This window comes from Pseudophryne corroboree, chromosome 7 (assembly GCF_028390025.1).
Source record: "Pseudophryne corroboree isolate aPseCor3 chromosome 7, aPseCor3.hap2, whole genome shotgun sequence".
NCBI classification, from domain to species: Eukaryota; Metazoa; Chordata; class Amphibia; order Anura; family Myobatrachidae; genus Pseudophryne; species Pseudophryne corroboree.
This window is the reverse complement of record NC_086450.1, coordinates 80904314-80927912: the sequence shown is the minus strand read 5'-3', so window position 1 is coordinate 80927912 and position 23599 is coordinate 80904314. Positions and strand designations below refer to the sequence as shown.

The window sequence follows — 23599 nt, the reverse complement described above, 5'->3', positions numbered from 1 at the left end:
ATTGACTGTCGACCTTAGTACTGTCGAACTATCATCCAGATACCCTCCAACTGCTAGGTAAACCTTAGCCGAGCAGGAACAAGGAGAAGAGGAGGAATGTGCCATGGGAACATTGTAAATATGGGGGCAGGACGGTGTGAGGGGAGTGCATTGTGCAGAGTGTGGGCGGGAATTACAGAGCAGCGGAGTGAAGGGACAGAGTGGGGGTGAGAGCTGGTCAGAGTAGTGGGTGACCCGGCATATGCCATGTCCTTTTACTAATATAGAATAAAGAATTAGGAATCAGGAAAAGTATCTTTCCACGTTCTGAAGTCACCGCTTCAAGTCCTCAAGCTCATTTTATGGTACTGTATCCCCGATGAAAGTTTTGAAAACTGAAACGACGGATCAGCCTGTGGGCGTGATGGTGTTTTTCTAGTGACAGGCTGTGAGTGAGTACTGCCTGTTTCAGCCTCAGGATATACAGTTTATGCAGGATGTATTATTGCATATCCAAGTCAGAAGATATTTATTTACAGACACATAGGGCCAAATGTAATAGAGTGAGAGTTTCAGAAAGTGCGAGATTTGGTAAGGTTTTCAGGTTTTTTAAAGTGGCAATCATTTACACTGCAAAACCAGGTTGATCTTGCAGTGTAAATGATTGCCACTTTTAAAAAAACTGCAAAACCTTACTAACTCTCTCACTTTCTGAAACTCTCACTCGATTACATTTGGCCCATAATCTCTATGGGGTAAATTTACTAAGCTCCCGATTTTGACCGAGATGCCGTTTTTTCATCAAAGTGTCATCTCGGTAATTTACTAAGCAATAATCACGGCAGTGATGAGGGCATTCGTAATTTTTTGCAAGTCCAAGAAAAAAATTACGAATGAATACACCATCGGTCAAAACGCGGCTGTTTAAGTATGAATCTCGGTAATTTACTAAGAAGTGCAAAGCAAAAAAAAAACAAACACTGCCGTGAAAAATTACAACTCGTAAAAAAGTGCTAAAAAAAAACAGACCTGCTTTTTTTTTCCGTGATTGGATAGGCATGCAGGGATCCATGAGATCCGTGCATGTATATCAGTGGGAAGGGGTGGGAAAGTTGTTATTTTATTAAAAAAAATTGCGTGGGGTCCCCCCTCCTAAGCATAACCAGCCTCGGGCTCTTTGAGCCGATCCTGGTTGCAGAAATATGGGGGGGAAATTGACAGGGGTTCCCCCATATTTAAGCAACCAGCATCGGGCTCTGCGCCTGGTCCTGGTTCCAAAAATACGGGGGACAAAAAGAGTAGGGGTCCCCCGTATTTTTAAAACCAGCACCGGGCTCCACTAGCTGGACAGATAATGCCACAGCCGGGGGTCACTTTGATATAGTGCCCTGCGGCCGTGGCATCAAAAATCCAACTAGTCACCCCTGGCCGGGGTACCCTGGGGGAGTGGGGACCCTTTCAATCAAGGGGTCCCCCCCCCCAGCCACCCAAGGGCCAGGGGTGAAACCCGAGGCTGTCCCCCCCCATCCAATGGGCTGCGGATGGGGAGGCTGATAGCCTTTTGTGATAATGAAAATATATTGTTTTTAGTAGCAGTACTACAAGGCCCAGCAAGCCTCCCCAGCATGCTGGTACTTGGAGAACCACAAGTACCAGCATGCGACGGAAAAACGGGCCCGCTGGTACCTGTAGTACTACTACTAAAAAAATACCCAAAAAAAGACAAGACACACACACCGTGAAAGTAAAGATTTATTACATACATGCACACAAACATACATACATACTTACCTTATGTTCACACGCAGGTCGGTCCTCTTCTCCAGTAGAATCCAAGGGGTACCTGTTGAATAAATTCTACTCACCAGATCGCGGGTCCCAGGGTCCTCGGGGCATCCATTTGTAATCCACGTACTTGCATAAAATAAGAAAACGGAAAGCCGAGCCACGAACTGAAAGGGGCCTCATGTTTTCACATGGGACTCCTTTCCCCGAATGCCAGAAACCCACTCTGACTGATGTCTAAGTGGGTTTCTTCAGCCAATCAGGGAGTGCTACGTTGTAGCACTCTCCTGATCGGCTGTGTGCTCCTGTACTGAGTGACAGGCGGCACACGGCAGTGTTACAATGTAGCGCCTATGCGCTCCATTGTAACCAATGCTGGGAACTTTCTGCCCTGCGGTTGACCTAAAGTGACGTCACCGCTGAGCAGAAAGTTCCCACCATTGGTTACAATGGAGCGCATAGGCGCTACATTGTAACACTGCCGTGTGCCGCCTGTCAGACAGTACAGGAGCACACAGCCGATCAGGAGGGTGCTACAACGTGGCACTCCCTGATTGGCTGAAGAAACCCACTTAGACATCAGTCAGAGTGGGTTTCTGGCATTCGGGGAAAGGAGTCCCATGTGAAAACATGGGGCCCCTTTCAGTTCGTGGCTCGGCTTTCCGTTTTCTTATTTTATGCAAGTACGTGGATTACAAATGGATGCCCCGAGGACCCTGGGACCCGCGATCTGGTGAGTAGAATTTATTCAACAGGTACCCCTTGGATTCTACTGGAGAAGAGGACCGACCTGCGTGTGAACATAAGGTAAGTATGTATGTATGTTTGTGTGCATGTATGTAATAAATCTTTACTTTCACGGTGTGTGTGTCTTGTCTTTTTTTGGGTATTTTTTTAGTAGTAGTACTACAGGTACCAGCGGGCCCGTTTTTCCGTCGCATGCTGGTACTTGTGGTTCTCCAAGTACCAGCATGCGGGGGAGGCTTGCTGGGCCTTGTAGTACTGCTACTAAAAACAATATCTTTTCATTATCACAAAAGGCTATCAACCTCCCCATCCGCAGCCCATTGGATGGGGGGGGACAGCCTCGGGCTTCACCCCTGGCCCTTGGGTGGCTGGGGGGGGACCCCTTGATTGAAGGGGTCCCCACTCCCCCAGGGTACCCCGGCCAGGGGTGACTAGTTGGATTTTTGATGCCACGGCCGCAGGGCACTATATCAAAGTGACCCCCGGCTGTGGCATTATCTGTCCAGCTAGTGGAGCCCGGTGCTGGTTTTAAAAATACGGGGGACCCCTACTCTTTTTGTCCCCCGTATTTTTGGAACCAGGACCAGGCGCAGAGCCCGATGCTGGTTGCTTAAATATGGGGGAACCCCTGTCAATTTTTTCCCCATATTTCTGCAACCAGGATCGGCTCAAAGAGCCCGAGGCTGGTTATGCTTAGGAGGGGGGACCCCACGCAATTTTTTTTAAGGATTTTACAGTGTTTAATTAAAAAAAAAAAAAAAATGAACCCCAGCACGGATCACACAGATCCGGCCGAGATTCATTGTAAAAAAGTCGGCAGTGTTTTGCTAATCACTGCCGTAAAAATAAAAAATAAAACACGAATGACATCGACATCGGAACAAAAGAAAAACCCGAATACGGCAGCTTAGTAAATCCGTCGTAACAAATTCAAAAAGTTGCAGTTTTACACTTTCGATGTCATTCGTGATTGAACTTTGACCTGAAACGGGAAAATACGAATGTTAGTAAATTTACCCCTATGTGTGTGAATGAGAAATAGTTCATCACTTCACATGTACCAAAACATAACTACACTACAGTCTGTACTTGTAACATAAACTGAACTGCTAGAGGAAATGAGACAGGCAAGTGTAAATTAGAGATGAACGGGTTCGGTTCTCTGAGAATCGAACCCTACCGAACTTCACGTCCTGAGCCCGTATTCGAGTACGGCTCGGGTTTTCCCGTCAGACTCGGAAACCAGAACGAGGCAAAACGTCATCATCCCGCTGTTGGATTCTTGCGGGTTTTGGATTCCATATAAGGAGCTGCGCGTCGCCGCCATTTTCACTCCGGAATTGGAGAGTGTAGTGAGAGGACGTGTCTGTGCGGGAAAGTGGGGTGGCAATTCCAGTGCTGTCTTGTGCTGCTCAGTCCAGTGTAGTGTCTTATGCTGCATCAGTCCAGTCACAGTGGTGGTGTCCTCTGCTGCCATATGTCCAGTGTAGCTGTAAAAGTCCAGTGCAGTGGTGCTGTGTTGTCCTGCATCAGTACAGTGGTACTATCTTCTGTCTTGTGCTGCATCAGTCCAGTCACAGTGGTGGTGTCCGCTGCTGCCATATCTCCAGTGCTGCTGTATAAGTCCAGTCCATTGCAGTGGTGCTGTGCTGTCCTGCATCAGTCCAGTGGTGGTGTCCCTGTGCTGCCGTATAAGCCCAGGGGTAATGCCAGGGCCGGATTAAGGAAACGAAGGTGTGGGGGCCCCCAACATACACACAACCAACCTGAATGTCATGGGGGATGTAGTCACAATCCCGGCGGTAGATTTTCCATCGGACAGCATATACACATAATGCCCACAGTAGTAGCGCCCCTTATACATAATGCTCACAGTAGTAGTGCTGTTTTATACACATTAACGTCCACTGTAGTGCCGCTTACACATTATGCCACCCACATACAGCAGAGGCGGTTCAAAAAGAAAATGAGGGGGGTAGGTACCATGAGAGGGGAAGGGGGAGGTTAGTGGTATGGTAGATGCTTTGCCGTAAGGACCTTTCTTCTCAGGTGCTGAGCTACGTTATCATCTACTGTGAACAGTAACCTATAGCGGGTGAAGTGACAGAGGGGCATATACATGGGGTGACAGTGGCACATATACATGGGGTGACATTGTTATGAGCCACGGCTGTGGCTCATTCCTATGTTTCATTTTGGTTATGTATTTTATGTTATACTTCTGTTTATGTTCCCTGTGGGTGTCATGGGGTGCTCGGATCTCACCCTTAAGGAGAGGATACTGTTATGAACCACAGGTAGTGGTTCATTCCTATTTTATGTTTATAAGTTGTCTTGCAGGCCAGGATTTCCCGTTGCTCTGTTTAAGAATACTCTTGTTTGCTGCCGGTGGTGAGTCTGTGTAATTGCAGCTTGTTCCCATGTGTTCAGGCTCACCTGGCTGCTAATTGCATCTTGTCAGTTTGGAGTCATGCAACAGGGCAGCTGCATGACATAATTAATTAGGCCTCTCTGTTATATGCTGGCTGAGTGCAATTCACAGACGCTGGTGATATTTCTAGGTTTCCAGTCTTCCAGAGTGCTTGAGTTCTGAGCTTGTTCCTGCCAGTTCCTGAGCTCCTGTCTAGCAGTGTCTGTCTAGCTGCTTCCTGTGTCGATTCCTGTGTCAGTCCCTGTGTCGATTCCTGTGTCTGATCCCGTGTCCTGCCGTGAAGCGTTCCTGTCCAGAAGTCCTGTGGCTTTGCCTATGCCTGGTCGAGTTTCTGGCTTCTTGGTGTCCACCGGTCTGTCGTTTGGGATTCTGCCTGTCCTCCAGTTCTGAGAGTCTGTGTCGGCAGCATTGGGGGTTCCTGTCCGTTTGCCAGTATTTGTACCAGTTCCGTGAGTAGCGGCTCTGCCGTGTCCGTCGGCCTAGGCCGCTGTATTCCTTGGTTATATCTGTCATTGGTGTTTTGCAGAGGGTTCTGCTTATGCTGTCACCGCCGATACACAAAAGTATTGTGTCGGCGTGTGGACAGCATTTCCTTTGTTGTTCTTTTCCTTTGGCGGCAAGCCGCACATACATTTAGTTTTAGGCTAGTCAGTAGCCCCTGGCTTTGGTTGTTTCAGTTAGAGGGCCCCTTGTTATTACCCTGTCTCAGTTCACTCTTTGTCTCTCCTTAAGACCTGAGGGGGCATCGGAATTGGGCAGACTTAATCCGCCCTTCAAACACGGCTGCCATGGGCCCAAGAAACCATAGTCTCGCAAGACTGAATTGACAGCACGGGTAAAACAACGGAGGTAGGGTGCCAGGGGCTATTCCCATTCCATTTCCCTTTCCCAGCATTACGTCCTGGTGCTCTGGACTCTCTTTATAACATCTCCCTTGTTCTGAGCACCAGGAACCTAACAGACATTTGCACTTATACATGGGTGACATGGTAACACATATAGTGTGACAGGGACATACACAGGGTGTCAGAGGGGTATATACATAGGGCAGCAGAGGCTCAAATATGTGGGGTGACAATGCACATCTGCCCTCCCAATCCGCTTTTGCCAGCAGTCATATTACTTTCCCCTCACCCCATTAGCTGCTCACCTGGCTGGCCGCCACTGCTGTTTTTCTTGGCTGCGCAGTTCCTCTCCTGTGTGTACGCTGCTGGCTAGATTTCCTGCTGTTAAAAGCAGACAGTGCAGCATATGTGTATATGCTGATTTTAGGGCTCCAGCAAACTGCTGGGTCCTAGTGCTTAGTGACTGTCTGGCTGTCCCTGTCACTCCTCCCTTAATCCAGCCATGGGTAATGCCGAATAAGTCTTGGGGTACTGCCGTATAAGTCTTGGGGGTACTGACGTATAAGTCCAGTACAGTGTTGCAGCTGTATAAGTTCAGGGGTACTGCCATATAGGTTTAGGGCAGGGACGTGCAGTCAGGGGAGGCAGTGCCTCCCCTGTCATTAATGAGTAAAATAATACAAGGAAGTTACTTATGACACATATTCTGTGTCATAAGTATCTTCGTTATATTATTGTATTCATTTTAAGACCTAAAAAGAGCTTATGAGGCACTGATAACAGTGCCGCCTGTTGTGAATGGGAATGAGAATAAAGCGGAGGGCGGGGCCAAGCACTGGGCTGTAAAAGCCCATTGAAAAAACTCGTCAAAGCGGCACTAGTATAAGTGCCGCTTTGACAGGGGCAGATGTGATTGGACAGCGGATCCAGGGCTGGATCCGCTGGTCCAATCACCCATAAGATGCGGCATAAGTGCTCACCTCCCTCTCCTCCACGTCCTTCGTTACCCTGGCGGGATCCACCTGCATGTGCGCCGTGAGGAGACTTCCGCCTCCCCCTCCTGTGTCGCTCTGTCCCCCGGCGCGGTAACCTCGATCTTGAGGAGCAGGGACTCGGTTTTAAAAAAGGGTGTGTCCCCGGGGACGCCCTCTGCTTCGATTGGCTATAAGTTTAATGAATGATGTCCCCCTTGTCCGCTGCAGAGAGGACTATAAAAGTGAAGGAGGAGCCAATCGGGCAAGGGAGACATCATTCATTAAACCTGTGGCTGTCAGCTGGCTGAGAAGGACGTGGTGACCCCTCCCTCCCCTACCTCTAGTGGCAGTGTAGATTGCGGAGCCGGATGGTGTGGCCTACTGCCCTTCAATATGCCGGGACCTCAAATCTGCAGGGGACGCGGCGGCATCTATACCGCTGCCGTGAGCTGGGGACCGGAGACTTCCTGCATCTGCCGCCCGCTGCCTCATGCATCTGCTAGCTGGGAGACCTGGCATTGCTATCATCACCCAGCGTGGAGAACTGTCGACGGGACTCCCATGTGGGTGACGTACTGCTGTGATGCCTGGGAGTGCAAACATCCTGACTGCTCCTGCTGGTGTCCGGTGATGAGGTGGGCTGCATCCCGCTGTAACTCCCCTGCCTGTGCTGCATTCATGCTTACTAGGAGCTGCTACAGACACTACAGCCGAGGTGGTGGTGAGTCCCTGGGGTCAGATAGTGTGGACACGCAGTGCTCCTGGTAACCACACTCCATTAAACACTCCTCTGCCCCCCCCCCCCATTATCTCCAACTAAGCTAGCTACATACACTACGATCTGTGTATTGCCCTATCTCTATCAGGTGGGTTTATTCATTTTAAACCTGTAGCCAGTCCTAGTGTTCCCGGGGACCCACCCTTTTTTAAAAAGTACATATACCGCCAGCAGGGAGCCATGCTCAGGGATTAAAGTGTTCCGCCTCCATCCGCCCACCCACTAGTCCCCCAGCGTCACCCACTGCTGTCACCCTCTTCCTGGTGTCACCCTCTCCCTGGCATCACCCACTGCTGCCACCCTCTCCCTGGCGTCACCCACTGCTGTCACCCTCTCCCTGTCGTCACCCTCTCCCTGGCATCACCCACTGCTGTCACCCTCTCTCTGGTGTCACCCTCCCCATCACCCTCTCCCTGCTGTCACCCTCTCCCTGGCATCATCCTCCCCGTCACCCTCTCCCTGGCATCACCCACTGCTGCCACCCTCTCCCTGGCATCACCCTCCCCATCACCTTCTCCCTGGCATCACCCACTGCTGTCACCCTCTCCCTGGGATCACCCTCCCCATCACCTTCTCCCTGGCATCACCCACTGCTGTCACCCTCTTCCTGGTGTCACACTCGTCCTGGCATCCTCTCCCTGGTGTCACCCACTCCCTGTCACCCACTGCTGTCACCCTCTCTCTGTCGTCACCCTCTTCCTGTTACCCACTGCTGGCTATTTTGTTGTCCAGGACTTTCATTAACTTAATAGCGCCACATCCACGGTGCTGTTAAGTTAATGGAAGCCCTGGACAACAAAATTGCATTCATGTCCTCCTCACACTTCCTTCCCAGTCCCAAACACTCTTTTTTTTCTCTATGAAAATGTACAATATATCACAAGTATAATGAGAATGCAGGCAGCGGGCATTGGCGGCAGGGGCCATCGTCAGGATTCAGCAAACATTATGGCTGCAGTGCCTCACCCGCCACTGACCTCACCGCACGCCACTGGTCTAGGAGTACTGCTGCATAAGTCTTGGGGTATTGCTGTATAAGTCCAGTACAGTGGTGCAGCTGTATAAGTTCAGGGGTACTGCAGTATAAGTCTAGGGGTACTGCCGTATAAGTCTTGGGGTATTGCCGTATAAGTCTTGGGGTACTGCTGTATAAGTCCAGTACAGTGGTGCAGCTGTATAAGTTCATGGGTACTGCCGTATAAGATTTGGGGTACTGCCGTAAAAGTCCAGTACAGTGGTGCAGCTGTATAAGTTCAGGGGTACTGCCATATAAGTCTAAGGGTACTGCCGTATAAGTCTTTGGGTACTGCCGTATAAGTCCACTGGTACTGCTGTATAAATCCAGCGGTACTGACGTATAAATCCAGTCCAGTGATACTGCCATATAAGTCCAGTGGTACTGCTGTATAAATCCAGTGGTACTGCCATATAATTCCAGTGATACTGCCGTATATGTCCAGTGGTACCGCTGTATAAATCCAGTGGTACTGCCATATAATTCCAGTGATACTGCTGTATATGTCCAGTGGTACTGCCATATAAATCCAGTGGTACTGCCGTATATGTCCAGTGGTACTGCCGCATAAGTTCAGTGATACTGCCGCATAAATCCAGTCCAGTGGTACTGCCTTATAAATCCAGTCCAGTGATACTGCCGTATAAGTCCAGTGATACTGACGTATAAATCCAGTGGTACTGCCGTATAAATCCAGTGGTACTGCCATATAATTCCAGTGATACTGCCGTATATGTCCAGTGGTACTGCCGTATAAATCCAGTGGTACTGCCAAATAATTACAGTGATACTGCTGTATATGTCCAGTGGTACTGCCGTATAAATCCAGTGGTACTGCCGTATATGTCCAGTGGTTCCGCAGTATAAATCCAGTCCAGTGGTACTGTCGTATAAATCCAGTCCAGTGATACTGCCGTATAAGTCCAGTGATACTGCCGTATTAATCCAGTGGTACTGCCATATAAATCCAGTGGTACTGCCATATAATTCCAGTGATACTGCCCTATAAATCCAGTGACACTGCCGTATAAATCCAGTGGTACTGCCGTATATGTCCAGTGGTACTGCCGTATAAATCCAGTGGTACTGCCGTATATGTCCAGTGGTACTGCCGTATATGTCCAGTGGTACTGCCATATAAGTCCAGTGATACTGCCGTATAAATCCAGTCCAGTGGCACTGCTATATAAATCCAGTCAAGTGGTGCTGCCATATAAGTTCGGTGGTGCTGTCCTGTGCTGAATATTATTTTCTCCAAGATGGGCCAGGTGTTTGTACCGCACACTTGTGTCGCTTAGCTTAGTCATACAGCTACCTCATTGCACCTCTTTTACTTCTTTGCATGATGTGCTGTTTGGGGCCTAGTTTTTTTAAGTGCCATCCTGTCTGCCACTGCAGTGCCACTCCTAGATGGGCCAGGTGTTTGTGCCGCACACTTGTGTCGCTTAGCTTAGTCATACAGCTACCTCATTGCACCTCTTTTTCTTCTTTGCATGATGTGCTGTTTGGGGCCTATTTTTTAAATCTGCCATCCTGTCTGACGCTGCAGTGCCATTCCTATATGGGCCAGGTGTTTGTGCCACACACTTATATCGCTTAGCTTAGTAATATAGCTACCTGATTGCACCTCTTTTACTTCTTTGCATGATGTGCTGTTTGGGGCCTATTTTTTTTAAATCTGTCATCCTGTCTGCCACAACAGTGCCACTCCTAGATGGGCCCGGTGTTTGTGCCGCACACTTGTGTTGCTTAGCTTAGTCATCCAGCGACTTCGGTGCAACTTTTTGGCCTAAAAACAATATTGTGAGATGTTCAGAATAGACTGGAAATGAGTGGAAAAGAATGTTATTGAGGTTAATAATACCGTAGGATCAATATTACTCCCAAATTCTGTGATTTTAGCTGTTTTTGTCAGATCCAGATCCAAAACCAAAACCCGAAAGGGTGGTTTTGGCAAAATCAATCCAGATCCAAAACACGATCGAGAATCCAGATCCAAAAACCAAAACACGAAAAGTGCCCGCCGCACATCTCTAGTGTAAATAAATCATATGAATAAATCATCTTTTCAGGAAAGGATTAACATTGAGCAGTAACAGCACTAACTGAGGACCAAACCCAGATGTACATCTGCTGCTGTAACCAGTGTTTATGTTTACCTTAGGTCATTTATTGTAACAAGCTTATTAACTAACTACGTACAGTGTATTAAGTTTGAGCGTTCTCCCTTGGAATGAGTGGTGTATGATTGGATTTCAGGCTGGCTACCAGCTCATTTGTCACGTCATGCACCTAGTTTCGCAGAATTGCACCAGTTTAATGCAAATACACACAGGCTGCAGGCCAATACAGAGGTGAATTCAAGTGTACACAATCTTCTACAAGCTGGAGGGAGGCGTTGGATGGATTAGATGCATTTTTGCAGGAAGATAAAACGAGAAACAATAAATAGTGAAAATAATGAACAAGAAAAATAGAGCAGGACGACTTTGTAAATACATAAATATGGCAAATGAATATATACATACAGTGGGGTAAAAAAGTATTTGGACAGTCACCGATTGTGCAAGTTGACCCACTTAAAAAGATGAGAGAGGTCTGTAATTTCCATCATAGGTACACTTCAACTGTGAGAGACAGAATCTGGAAAAAAAACTAGGAAATCACATTGTATGATTTTTAAACAATTTTTTTGTATGTTCTTGCGTAAAATAAATATTTGGACAATCAAAAAGTTTAACTCAATACTTTGTAATATAACCTCGGTTGGCAATTACAGAGGTCAAACGTTTACTGCAGTTCTTGACCAGGTTTGCACACACTGTAGCAGGTATTTTGGCCCACTCTTCCATGCAGATCTTCTCTAGATCTGTCATGTTTTGGAGCTGTCGCCGGCCAACATGGACTTTCAACCCCCTCCACAGATTTTATATTGGGTTGAGATCTGGAGACTGGCTAGGCCACTACAGGACCTTGAAATAGTTCTTACGGACCCACTCTTTAGTTGCCCGGGCGGTGTGTTTGGGGTTATTGTCATGCTGGAAGACCCAGCCACGTTCCATCTTCAATGCTCTTATTGAGGGAAGGAGGTTTTTGCCCAAAATCTCACGATACATGGCCCCATTCATCCTCTCTTTAATACGGATCAGTCGCCTTGTCCCCTTTGCAGAAAAGCAGCCCCAAAGCATGATGTTTCTACCCCCATGCTTCACAGTTGGTATGGTATTCTTGGGATGCCATTCATCATTCTTCTCCCTCCAAACACGGCGAGTAGAGTTTATACCAAAAAGTTTGATTTTGCTCTCATCTGACCACATTACATTCTCCCAATCCTCCTCTGGATCATCCAGATGGTCACTGGCAAACTTTAGACGGGCCTGTACATGTGCTGGCTTAAGCAGGGGGACCTTTCGGGCGCTGCAGGATTTCAATCCATGACGACATAGTGTGTTACTAATGGTAACCTTTGTGATTGTGGTCCCAGCTCTCTTGAGGTCATTTACCAGGTCCCCCTGTGTAGTTCTGGGCTGATTGCTCACTGTTCTCAAGATCATTGATACATCACAAGGTGAGATCTTGCATGAAGCCCCAGGTTGAGGGAGATTGTCAGTGATCTTGTATTTCTTCCATTTTTTTATAATTGCGCCAACAGTTGATCTCTTCTCACCAAGCTGCTTGCCTATTGTCGAGTAGCTCATCCCAGCCTTGTGCAGCTCTACAATGTTGTCCCTGGTGTCCTTAGACAGCTCTCTAGTCTTGGCCATGGTGGAGAGGTAGCAGTCTGACTGTTTGAGGGTGTGGACAGGTGTCTTTTATACAGATAACCAGTTCAAACAGGTGCCATTAATACAGGTAACGAGTGGAGGATAGAAGAGCTTCTTAAAGAAGAAGTAATAGGTCTGTGAGATCCAGAAATCTTGCTGCTTGGTGGGTGTCCAAATATTTATTTTCCACAAGAATATACAAGTAAATTGTTTAAAAATCATACAATGTGATTTCCTGTTTTTTGTTTGTTTGTTTTTCAGATTCTGTCTCTTACAGTTGAAGTGTACCTATGATGGAAATTACAGACCTCTCTTATCTTTTTAAGTGGGTCAACTTGCACAATCGGTGGCTGTCCAAATACTTTTTTGCCCAACTGTTAATGGTGAATAATGTGGCTGCCACCAGCTGAATGAGAACCCGCTGAGTTAGGTACAAAATGGTTTGGGATGAGCCTGTGACGCTCTCTCACTCCTCAAAATCTCTTCACCAAATAATATCTATCATGCATCTCTACAACAGGTTCTGTCGGCATTTTGACATGTCGGCATTTCAAATGTCGCTATTTTCACTATCGGCATTTTGAACATGTCGGTATAATGAATTTCTGTATTTTGACTGTTTCAGTATTTTGACTGGCTGTAAATGGCTGTCGGGATTATGACCATCGATATTGTGTCTGTCGGTAAATCAACTGCTACCCTCTACAACCTATCTGTATATTCATTTTGTATATTTAGCCTTTTTCTTTATTTTTTCTTTTTTTCTTTTTACTCTTTCTTATTTTCTAATACTTAGCATAATATATAACGCAATTGTACTTATTTGTATCAATAACACAATGGGTCAGATGTAATGAAGTCCAAGTTGGCCGGAGGTGCGGGATCCCGGGCCGAACTCAGACTTTTTTAAAAGCGATTGGCTCCGGACAACTTGGACTTCATTACATTCGGCCCTATATCTTAGTGGTTTTTAAAAAATATATATCTTCTTTGCAGGTAATGTTGCTATCTCTTAATTATACTATTTTATTTGTGCTCTCCCAACTCATCAGTTATTTCATCCCTATCCTATGCTCCACCACCACCTTATCCACAAGCTACACCACCTAATAGCAATCCTCTGCTATGTCTGTACCTTATTCTATCATACATTCTATCTTATTCATTTTATTCCAAACTTCAATGGGCCTAATTCAGACCTGATCGTAGATGTGCTATATTTAGCACATCTACGATCAGCTTCCCTGACATCCAGCACAGGGCTAGTCCGCCCCGCATGTCAGGCCCCGCCCCATCGCTCAAGTACAAAAGCATCGCACAGCGGCGATGCTTTTGTACTTGAAGAGAAGCTCCCCACCAGCGCAGCTCCTGCATGCTGACAGGGAGCTACTCGTTGCTGTGAGGGTCGCAGCGGCTACGTGTGACTTCACATAGCCGCCACGGCCCGCCCTCCCGCACGGTCCGGGCACACCTGCGTTGCCCGGACCACGATCCCAAAACAGCAACCAAACCCTGCCGGCCCGCCCCCTCCCACCCAGCGAACGCCTCTGCTTGTCAATGAGACAGAGGCGATTGCAGGGCTGTCTGGCATGCGCAGGCGCGCAGTTCAGACCTGATCGGCTGCTTTTGTAATTCAGGTCTGAATTAGGCCCAACATTTCCTTCCAACTCTGCCTTTTACCTGCTCATATTTACCTACTATTCATATCACTAAATGTAGAAAATATGAAGGCACTAGGCTTTTTAAACAAAAGTATATCTGGGCATCAATGAAATGAAGAGCAGGCTTACAGCAGGAATGCTACAAGACTGGGGAGATGTATCAAAATGTCTAGACATGACTGGTGAAGAAATTGCCCATAACATCCAATCAGTTTATAGCTATCATTTTATAAAAATGTACTTGAGAATGATAGCTAGATGCTGATTGGTTTCTGTGAGCAACTTCTTTACTTGTCCTCCATGTATCAGAGGAACATGTGTTGAGTTCCACCAATCAGAGCTCAGCGATCGCACCTCTGACCCCTGGTGATCAGCCTACGGCACAGGTTCTCAAATTCGGTCCTCAGGACCCCACATGGGCCCTCATTCCGAGTTGTTCGCTCGTTGCCGAGTTTCGCTATATTGCGATTAGTCGCTTACTGCGCATGCACAAGGTTCGCAGAGCGCATGCGCTTAGTTATTTTACACAAAAGTTAGGTATTTTACTCACGGCATAACGAGGATTTTTCATCGTTCTGGTGATCGGAGTGTGATTGACAGGAAGTGGGTGTTTCTGGGCGGAAACTGGCCGTTTTATGGGTGTGTGCGGAAAAACGCTGCCGTTTCTGGGAAAAACGCGGGAGTGTCTGAAGAAACGGGGGAGTGTCTGGGCGAACGCTGGGTGTGTTTGTGACGTTAAACCAGGAACGAAACTGACTGAACTGATCGCAGTGGCAGAGTAAGTCCCGAGCTACTCAGAAACTGCTAAGAAATTTCTATTCGCAATTATGCGAATCTTTCGTTCGCAATTCTGCAAAGCTAAGATTCACTCCCAGTAGGCGGCGGCTTAGCGTGTGCAATGCTGCTAAAAGCAGCTAGCGAGCGAACAACTCGGAATGAGGGCCATGGTTCATGTTTTCCAGGTCACCTGTGGAGTTTTAAAATGTGGCATTTGGTGATACACAGTGCACCTGCCGGGTGACCTGGAAAACGTGAACTGTGTGGGGTCCTGAGCACAGAGTTTGAGGGGTGGTCTTCTGTATGCCGGCGGTCGGGCTCCCGGCGCTCAGTATACCGGCGCCGGGAGCCCGACAGCCGGCATACCGACACTTATTTTCCCTCGTGGGGGTCCACGACCCCCATAGAGGGAGAATAAAATAGTGTGGCGCGCGTAGCGCGCCACCGTGCCCGTAGCGTGGCGAGCGCAGCGAGCCCGCAAGGGGCTCATTTGCGCTCGCCACGCTGTCGGTAAGCCGGTGGTCAGGCTCCCGGCGCCGGGATGCTGGTCGCCGGGAGCCCGACCGCCGGCCAGCCGTAGTGAACCCAGTTTGAGAACCACTGACCTAAGGTGACTGAGGCTATCACTAGAGTGAAAAAAAGAGCAGTAAGCACTGTCCCTGCTGTCCTAACAGTACATTACAGCAGTAGAATACTACGCAAGTTTGCTTCAACCATTTTGGGTGTTTCTTACATCTTAATTTTCCATAAACCAGAGTTATCCAAACACACTGCCATATTTCCTTTTCTGTCACTGAAAAACCAGTGTATTATTTAACAATGCACAATCTTTCCATTTCAGATGTTGCAAAAATGCGTCCATTTGTAGCATTTTATAGAAACCTATGGGGACTGCAGTGCTGTCTGGACCGCAGCAGAAATCGGACCTATTCACATGCCATGCAGTAAATATCTCTGATAACAGCAATTTTTTGAGGTTTGATTGCATTAGACTTCTACATCCTCTGTACACTGATGACACCCACGTTAACCTCTGCCCTCCTGTCCTCTCCCATGCCACCTGCTGCCTGACGGCTGTCTCCTCTTGAATGTCCCACTGATTCATAAAACTCAACCTCTCTAGGGCTGAAATTATCCCCCTGCCAGAGTAACATCCCATTCATCTGTTCCTCAAGTCTGATGGCTAGCTATCATCTTGTGCCTCTCCCAATCCCTTGTTTGCATCCTCTCAATATTTCCATCATACGGTACTCCTTTCTCATCTTTGATGCCACAAGCACCCTCATTCATGTCATTATCATTTCTCCCCTTCACTATGGCATTCTACTCCTCACCGGTCTACCTGCTGTATATTCCACGTCGCCCCCCTTCGGGAGGTACAGTAGTTCATTTCCTGACATTATGTTATGTTAGCTATTTGCTGTTTAAAGTTGCCACTCATAAAATGTGTTTTCCACTCAATAACTGGCAGTATACTAGTCTTGCAGGTCCTTTTTTTGAACACTTATTTTTGTATTCAAGAGTGGAAATTTTGCGGCTAATTCAGGTTGGATCGCAAATCGCGATCCAACCAAAAATATTGCAATCACCCCGCGGGCGCATGTGCAGGGTCATCCTGCGCAAGCGCCCGTAGTTAATGTGAACGCCTCTGCCTGTCAATCAGGTGTTCGCAGGGCGGGAGGGAGGCGGCAAAGCTCCATTTCCAAGGCGGTGATGGAGCGTTGCGGGGGTGGCGATGGGGAAATGGAGGCGTGGCAGAGTAAACCGGGGGCGTGGCGTAGGCATGATCAGGGCGGCTGCGTGACGTCACACGCAGCCGCTGCTGTCAAAAAGATGGCAGGGGGCCTCCTGCTGTCTGCGCAGGCAGGAGGCTACCCTATTTTTAGCGATCAGGGGGTGGTTGGGCAGCGGATAGCATGCTGGGCGGACTTGCTCTGCGGTGGGTGGCCCCCAGCATGCAATCAAAAGGATTGCAAATTCTGCTGCTTAGCAGAATTTGCAATCCTTACTGAATCGGGTACTTTGTGCAGCCAAATTTGTACATATGTTACTTATTTTTACCTCTTATTTATTCTACCATTCTTAAAGGTTCTCACATGTACCCCATTAATTTAAATAAGCGACGGAGAGATCAACTTTCATTGAACCAAATACAAATGTTTTTGGTATATGAAATAACTTTAATTAATTAAGCTTTCCCTGCGTGAACCAGTAAATCCTGCATTGCGTCATTTTTCTAGAAATTGTTGCAAGACTACACAGACATCAGTAAATCACATGATTCACTGAGCTCAGTCAGCCAGTCATGTGAGACTTTTAGTAAATGACACCTGGGTGCATTGCAATACAGTAATAAGGTAATCAGACAGATTCCTCAGCTTAATCAGGTGGACACAGGAGTAACGCTGCTCTGACCGTTTGGAGACTTCTTCCCATGCAGACAGAAAGGTTCCTGCAGGTGCATAATTGCATCAGTATGGATGAGACATGTGTTTGCTCCATACATTGCCAAGAGCTGTCATTATCAATGTACAGTATATGCTGGAGAGGCAGTTTGCAAACTACTTATCCTGCTGTGTAGTTTCACATTGCACAATCAGTGTAACACTGACTGCAAAGTTCCTGCCCATGTTTCCTTCAATGAAGGCATCTTATATTGCTTGACCCCTTGACCGGCATCCATCTTGCCAGTGATATTCGGGAAGATGGCGCTTGTGCACTAGAGACCAAAGAGTTTTTGCTTTTTTTACTCACTCTGCGGTGCCATTTACTGGGCACTGGGAAGATGGCACTGCGGAGGAGGAGGGACCTGCTTGCAGAATCAAGGTAAGTATACTCGGGGTATGGGGGGTGGTGGTGTGCTAACCCCCTCTCTCAGTGCCTGTGGACGCCTCCTGCATGCATGCATGATCCACTGCTGTGCAAGCTGGCCACCGCAGCTCCTACCAAAAGACCAGGAAATCTCTATTGGAAGATGAAGATCCTGACCTTGGCACTTGACACCTGGCATTGGCCATGACATGTCTCCATTTTGGGAAACGGAGACCATCGCTGCTTCCTCCCTGCCCTCAAATGACTGCAGACTGTCAATCTCTTGACATCTATATCTGTTCTTTGTTCAACTGCGCCGTACACTACTGCCCATGTGCAGTATGGGTCCAGCCCATGGGGGTCATTCCGAGTTGTTAGCTCGTTATTTTTTTCTCGCAATGGAGCGATTTGTCGCTAATGAGCATGTGCAATGTCCGCAGTGCGACTGCGCCAAGTAAATTTGCTATGCAGTTAGGTATTTTACTCACGGCATTACGAGGTTTTTTCTTCGTTCTGGTGATCGTAATGTGATTGACAAGAAGTGGGTGTTTCTGAGCGGAAACTGGCCGTTTTATGGGAGTGTGTGAAAAAACGCTACCGTTTCTGGGAAAAACGCGGGAGTGGCTGGAGAAACGGAGGAGTGTCTGGGCGAACGCTGGGTGTGTTTGTGACGTCAAACCAGGAACGACAAGCACTGAACTGATCGCAGATGCCGAGTAAGTCTGGAGCTACTCAGAAACTGCTAAGAAGTGTCTATTCGCAATTCTGCTAATCTTTCGTTCGCAATTTTGATAAGCTAAGATTCACTCACAGTAGGCGGCGGCTTAGCATGTGCAAAGCTACTAAAAGCAGCTAGCGAGCGAACAACTCGGAATGACCCCCCATGTGTAGAGTACCAAATATCTGTACTTAGCGACTGCTGCCCGAATAGCGTTGGGACCTGAACTGCGCCCTTTATCTTTATGGTCCTAAATATTTGCAGCTGTGGGCTTTAGTGGTTTCTGTACTATATTTACATTTGATACATTTTCCAATCTTTTGCATACTCTGTATAATTGCGAATGTAATCATTAGCTTTCTTATACAAAGCCACCTGCATTGTACCATTCTATGGCGATTTAATTGGATGAATGACAAAGCTAGCTACACTGTGTGAACGAACACATTTGCTGTACCTACAAAGTTATTGGTTAATTGGTTGAGATAAACACCAGCCAGCCTGATAACTGCAGTTAAAGGTTACACACAGTGATAAATTGTCATGTACATGCTATTATACTTTTTTGTGGAGCTATCGAGAAGGGAAAGGTCAATACCACACATGACACACAACACTGTACAAATGCTCTTTAAAAACTAACCTCTTACTGCTTTTAAAAATACCAGTGTAGAACGATACTGTTACCAGCGCTGCATAAAGCCACGCTATGCATTAACCACTGCCTTGCTGGCAGGACATGTCTTGAGTGGCAGTTCAGAAATGAAGGCACAGATAGATAGATAGATAGATAGATAGATAGATAGATAGATAGATAGATAGATAGATAGATAGATAGATAGAATATCTATCACACATATAGGCGGAAGCATGGAAGCTGACTTTCTGAAATGAATGGAGAAGCTCACATTACATATACCATATGACTCAAAAATACTATACATAGACATGACTGCAGGCAGCAATATTGGGGGGTGCTCGAGCACCCACGGAGCTGATTCCTATGGTGAGGAAGTGATCATTATACACGGCTTACCTTGAGAATAGCAATGACGATCCTAGAATCTCCAGCTTGGATAGCGACAGAACTCACTGTGGTCGTTGACTGGTGTCCAGCAGATGTCCTGTCATCAGACATGATTGTCCCACAGATCAAGTATACAAAACAATGTATTGAATATGTATTTCAAGTTATAAGAGTCGTCCTCTGCACTTATCGGCTGTAAAAGTCTGGTCAGGAATTTTTGAAATCATTGAGGAGACAGCTCAGCCAGCCCTGATTACACTAGCAGAAGGAAAGAACAGGAGGTTAAAAATAGATAGTCCCATTGAGTTTATCATCCTCCAGCTTGGGAGCCGACACACCCCTAACTTCATAGCACAGGCCTGCCTGGGCACTTGTACTATTATCAGAGATGTGGAGGCTGCCTGCAGTACTCAGCTTCAGATGCTGGACGGGCAGATGGAAAAAAAGGGCACTTTAGGCACAAGAGCTAAATTTGCTTCCACTGTCCATATCGGTCAGTGGGAACCTTGTAATTGGAGGACTGAGGTTTTAACTCCTGTGTGCAGGGCTGCATTTAGATTTGACACTGCATCAGGCATTGTAAATAAATACAGTACAACCTACAAGTTAATAATTGTGCAACCCATACGCTCACCTCCCTTCATCCTATCTCCACCAAAGACCTAGCAGAAAAAGCAAAACTTAAAATAAACTCAGACACACACAAAAAAGCAAAAAAAACAAATAGAAGTATAAAAATAAAATACTACAGTGAGCATAAAATTTCTATGCAGTTCTATTAACAGCAAATGTCACATTTGCCTGTATAAAATATACAATCTTGCTTGTGCTGTGCTTCATGTAATAGGCTATCATAGCTTTGCATGGGTTTAGTATGAAATACCTACAATCAAAATCCCAACGGTCAAAATACAGACAACATTTATTTATTAACAGTTTCTTATATAGCGCAGCAAATTCCGTTGCACTTTACAACTAGACACAATTAGAAGACAAAACTGGGTAAAAACAAACAGTCATAGAGGTAGGAGGGCCCTGCTCACAAGCTTACACTCTATGGGGAAATAGGCATTGATACACAAGGATAGCTGCCACTGTACTGTGGGTATATAATTGGATAGGAAAGCTATGACGGTAATGTGAGCAGATCTGGAATTTGATAAGCTTGTCTGAATTTTTGAGTTTTCAGGGAACTCTTGAAGGTTTGAAGACTAGAGGGGAGTCTTATTGGGCATGGTAGGGCATTCCACAGAGTGGGTGCAGCCCGAAGAAAGTCCTGTAATCGTGCATGAGAGCAAGTAATGAGTGTGGATGAGAGACATAGATCTTGTGAAGAGCGAAGGGGATGGGTTGGGAGATATTTTGAGATAAGCGAAGAGATGTATGTTGGTGTAGTATGGTTAATAGCCTTGTGTGTAAGTAACAGTATTTTATATTGAATACGGTGGAATACAGGTAACCAATGGAGGGACTGACAGAGTGGGTCTGCAGACGATGAACATCTAGCGAGGAATATTAGCCTCGCAGCTGCATTCAGAATGGATTGTAGTGGTGAGAGTCTCGGTTTGGGAAGACCAGTAAGAAGACTATTGCAATAATCAATGCGGGAGATAATGAGAGCATGGATTAGGGTTTTAGCAGTGTCTTGTATAAGGTATGGTCGTATTTTGGATATGTTTCTTAGATGCATGTAACATGATTTTGAGTCATATTGAATGTGCGGAGCAAAGGACAGTTCTGAGTCAAGTATGACACCTAGGCAGTGAGTTAGTGGTGTAGGGTTGATTGTAGAGTTCTCAACAGTAATAGAAATATCAGGTTGGTAACTGCTATTGGCCGGTGGAAATATAATTAACTCTGTTTTGGAAATATTAAGTTTGAGGTGGCGAGATGACATCCAAGATGAAATGTCAGAGAGGCATCCAGTGACCCGGCCCAATACAGATAGAGACAAATCAGGGGAGGATAGGTAGATTTACAGATGATACTGAAATCCAAAAGAGCTGATTAGTTTCCCAAGAGATGAGGTATAGATTGAGTAAAGCAGAGGACCTAAGAATGAGCCCTGCGGTACTACAACTGAAAGAGGTAGCGAAGAGGAGGTGGATTCAGAGAAACGGACACTGAAAAAGCGATAAGATAGGTAGGATAAGAACCAAGAGAGGGCTGTGTCCTGAAGACCTAGGGATTGCAGTGTTTGTATGAGAAGAGAGTGGTCAACAGTTTCAAAAGCAGCAGAGAGCTCTAGAAGGATAAGTAGTGAGTAATGGCCTTTGGACTTTGCAGTGACCAGATCATTGACTACTTTAGTCAGTGCTGTCTCTGTGGAGTGTTGGGAGCGAAAGCCTGATTGATGTGGGTCCAATAAGTTGTATGAGTTAAGAAAGTGTGTGAGGCGAGTGTAGGCAAGTTTCTCAAGTGACTTGGAGAGACATGTGAGCTGAGAGATGGGACGGTAGTTTGAGAGAAAGTTAGGGTCAGAATTTTGTTTTTTCAGAATGGGAGTAATAACTGCATGCTTGAACAGTGAAGGAAAGATACCAATAGATAGAGAGAGATTACAGATGTTAGTTAAGGTTGGGATAAGCACAGGAGACAGAGCTTTACTTATTTGTGAGGGTATAGTATCAAGAGGAGAGGTAGTAGAGTAGCAGGATGAGAAGAGTGTTGATACTTCATCTTCACTTGTGGGATCAAATAAAGAGAGAGTGCCAGAGGGTTCAGATAAGGAATTGAGTAGGTCGCTGGTTGAGGAAGAGCATACCATTTCATCTTGGATCTTATCAATCTTGTCCTTGAAGTAGGAAGCAAGATTTTGCGCCTTGATAGTGGCTGGCGGGTTGGGTGAAGGAGGGTTGAGAAGTGATTTAAATGTATTAAAAAGTCATTTGGGGTTAGAGGCTTGAGCAGAGATGAGAGTTTGGAAATATGTTTGTTTGGCAGTGTCCAGAGCATTACGATAAGAGTGGTAGACAGTCTTATATGTGAGGAAGTCACTTGGAATACGAGATTTACGCCACTGGCGTTCAACTTTACGTGACAATGTTTGTAGGTGTCTTGTTACTTTAGAGTGCCACGGCTGACATCTAGGCTTATGTGGAGTGTGATGGGTAGCTGGAGCCACTTCGTCAAGGGCTATCTCTAGAGTCTGGTTCAGGTGTTATACAGCCATCTCAGGAGAAGTGAATGCAGAAATAGGTGAAAGCAGTTGTTGCAGTGAGGTGGAATGTTCTTGAAGATTAATTGCTTTAATATTTCTGCGGGTTTGAGGAGGATTGGAGGATGTCAGCGGCACTGATTTTGAAGTATTAGAGGAGAGCATGCAGGTGATAAGGTTGTGATCTGAGAGTGGGAAAGGAGTGGGAACATTTCACTGACGGTCAAAATCCCGACAAGGTCGAACTCCCGACAAGGTCAAAATACCGACATTTAAATTGTCGACGGGTCAAAAAGTCGACACAGGTTTTAAGTTGGATTTTTGTATGTGTATGGCGAAATAGGTCGACACGGACACCTTATAAGTGTACTGCGTCCCCCTCGCATGGCTCGCACTATTATATTCCCCCTCCACGTCCACTGGGATGGTAAAGTATGAACAAGTCGGTTTCAATTTTTATTATTTATTACCAGTCATTTATATAGCGCACACATATTCCGCAGCGCTTTACAGAGAATATTTGGCCATTCACATCAGTCCCTGCCCCAGTGGAGCTTACAATCTATATTCCCTTCCACATGTACACACACATTCACATTAGGATTCATTTTGTTGGGAGCTAAGTAACCTACCTGTATATTTTTGGATTGTGGGAGGAAACCGGAGTACCCGGAGGAAACCCACGCAAGTACAGGGAGAATATATAAACTTCACATGGTGGGAATTGAACCCATGACCTCAGTGCTGTGAGGCAGTAATGCTAACCATTACACCGTCCGTGCAATGAAAAAATCATGAAAAACTCATGTCGACTTTTTGACCTGTTTAACTGTCGGTATTTTGACCTTGTCTTTATGTTAAATGTCGGTATTTTGACCTTGTCAGTATTTTGACCATCGGCGTTGGTCAATGGTTGTTGGTATTTTGACCGTCGGGATTTTTGATTGTAGGTAAATTGACCGTATCCCGTTTTGCATACTTTAGGACTGGGCATGCAGTCTGCCCTTTAGGGTCAGGGAGAGGGCAGCGCTGGGTAGCTTTCTCGGGGCGAGTCGTCTCAGTATCTGCATCTCCCGAAGGCTGAAACTAGCATTTGCACATTATCGCAGCCGTGACTCCGGAGACAGACT

General features: G+C 46.5%; 1 protein-coding gene across 3 annotated transcripts in view; it reads right to left on the bottom strand.

Annotated features, from left to right (window-relative positions):
• The window catches only part of CCDC141 (coiled-coil domain containing 141), a 337148-nt gene extending 317449 nt beyond the window's left edge, over positions 1-19699 (bottom strand). For all 3 annotated transcript variants that reach the window (XM_063933345.1, XM_063933348.1, XM_063933346.1), the window contains exon 1: positions 19322-19699. In XM_063933345.1, coding sequence (XP_063789415.1) covers positions 19322-19423 — 102 coding nt within the window. In that variant the 5' untranslated portion in view covers positions 19424-19699. The remainder of the gene's footprint in view (positions 1-19321) is intronic.
• Between the last annotated feature and the right edge of the window lie 3900 nt (positions 19700-23599).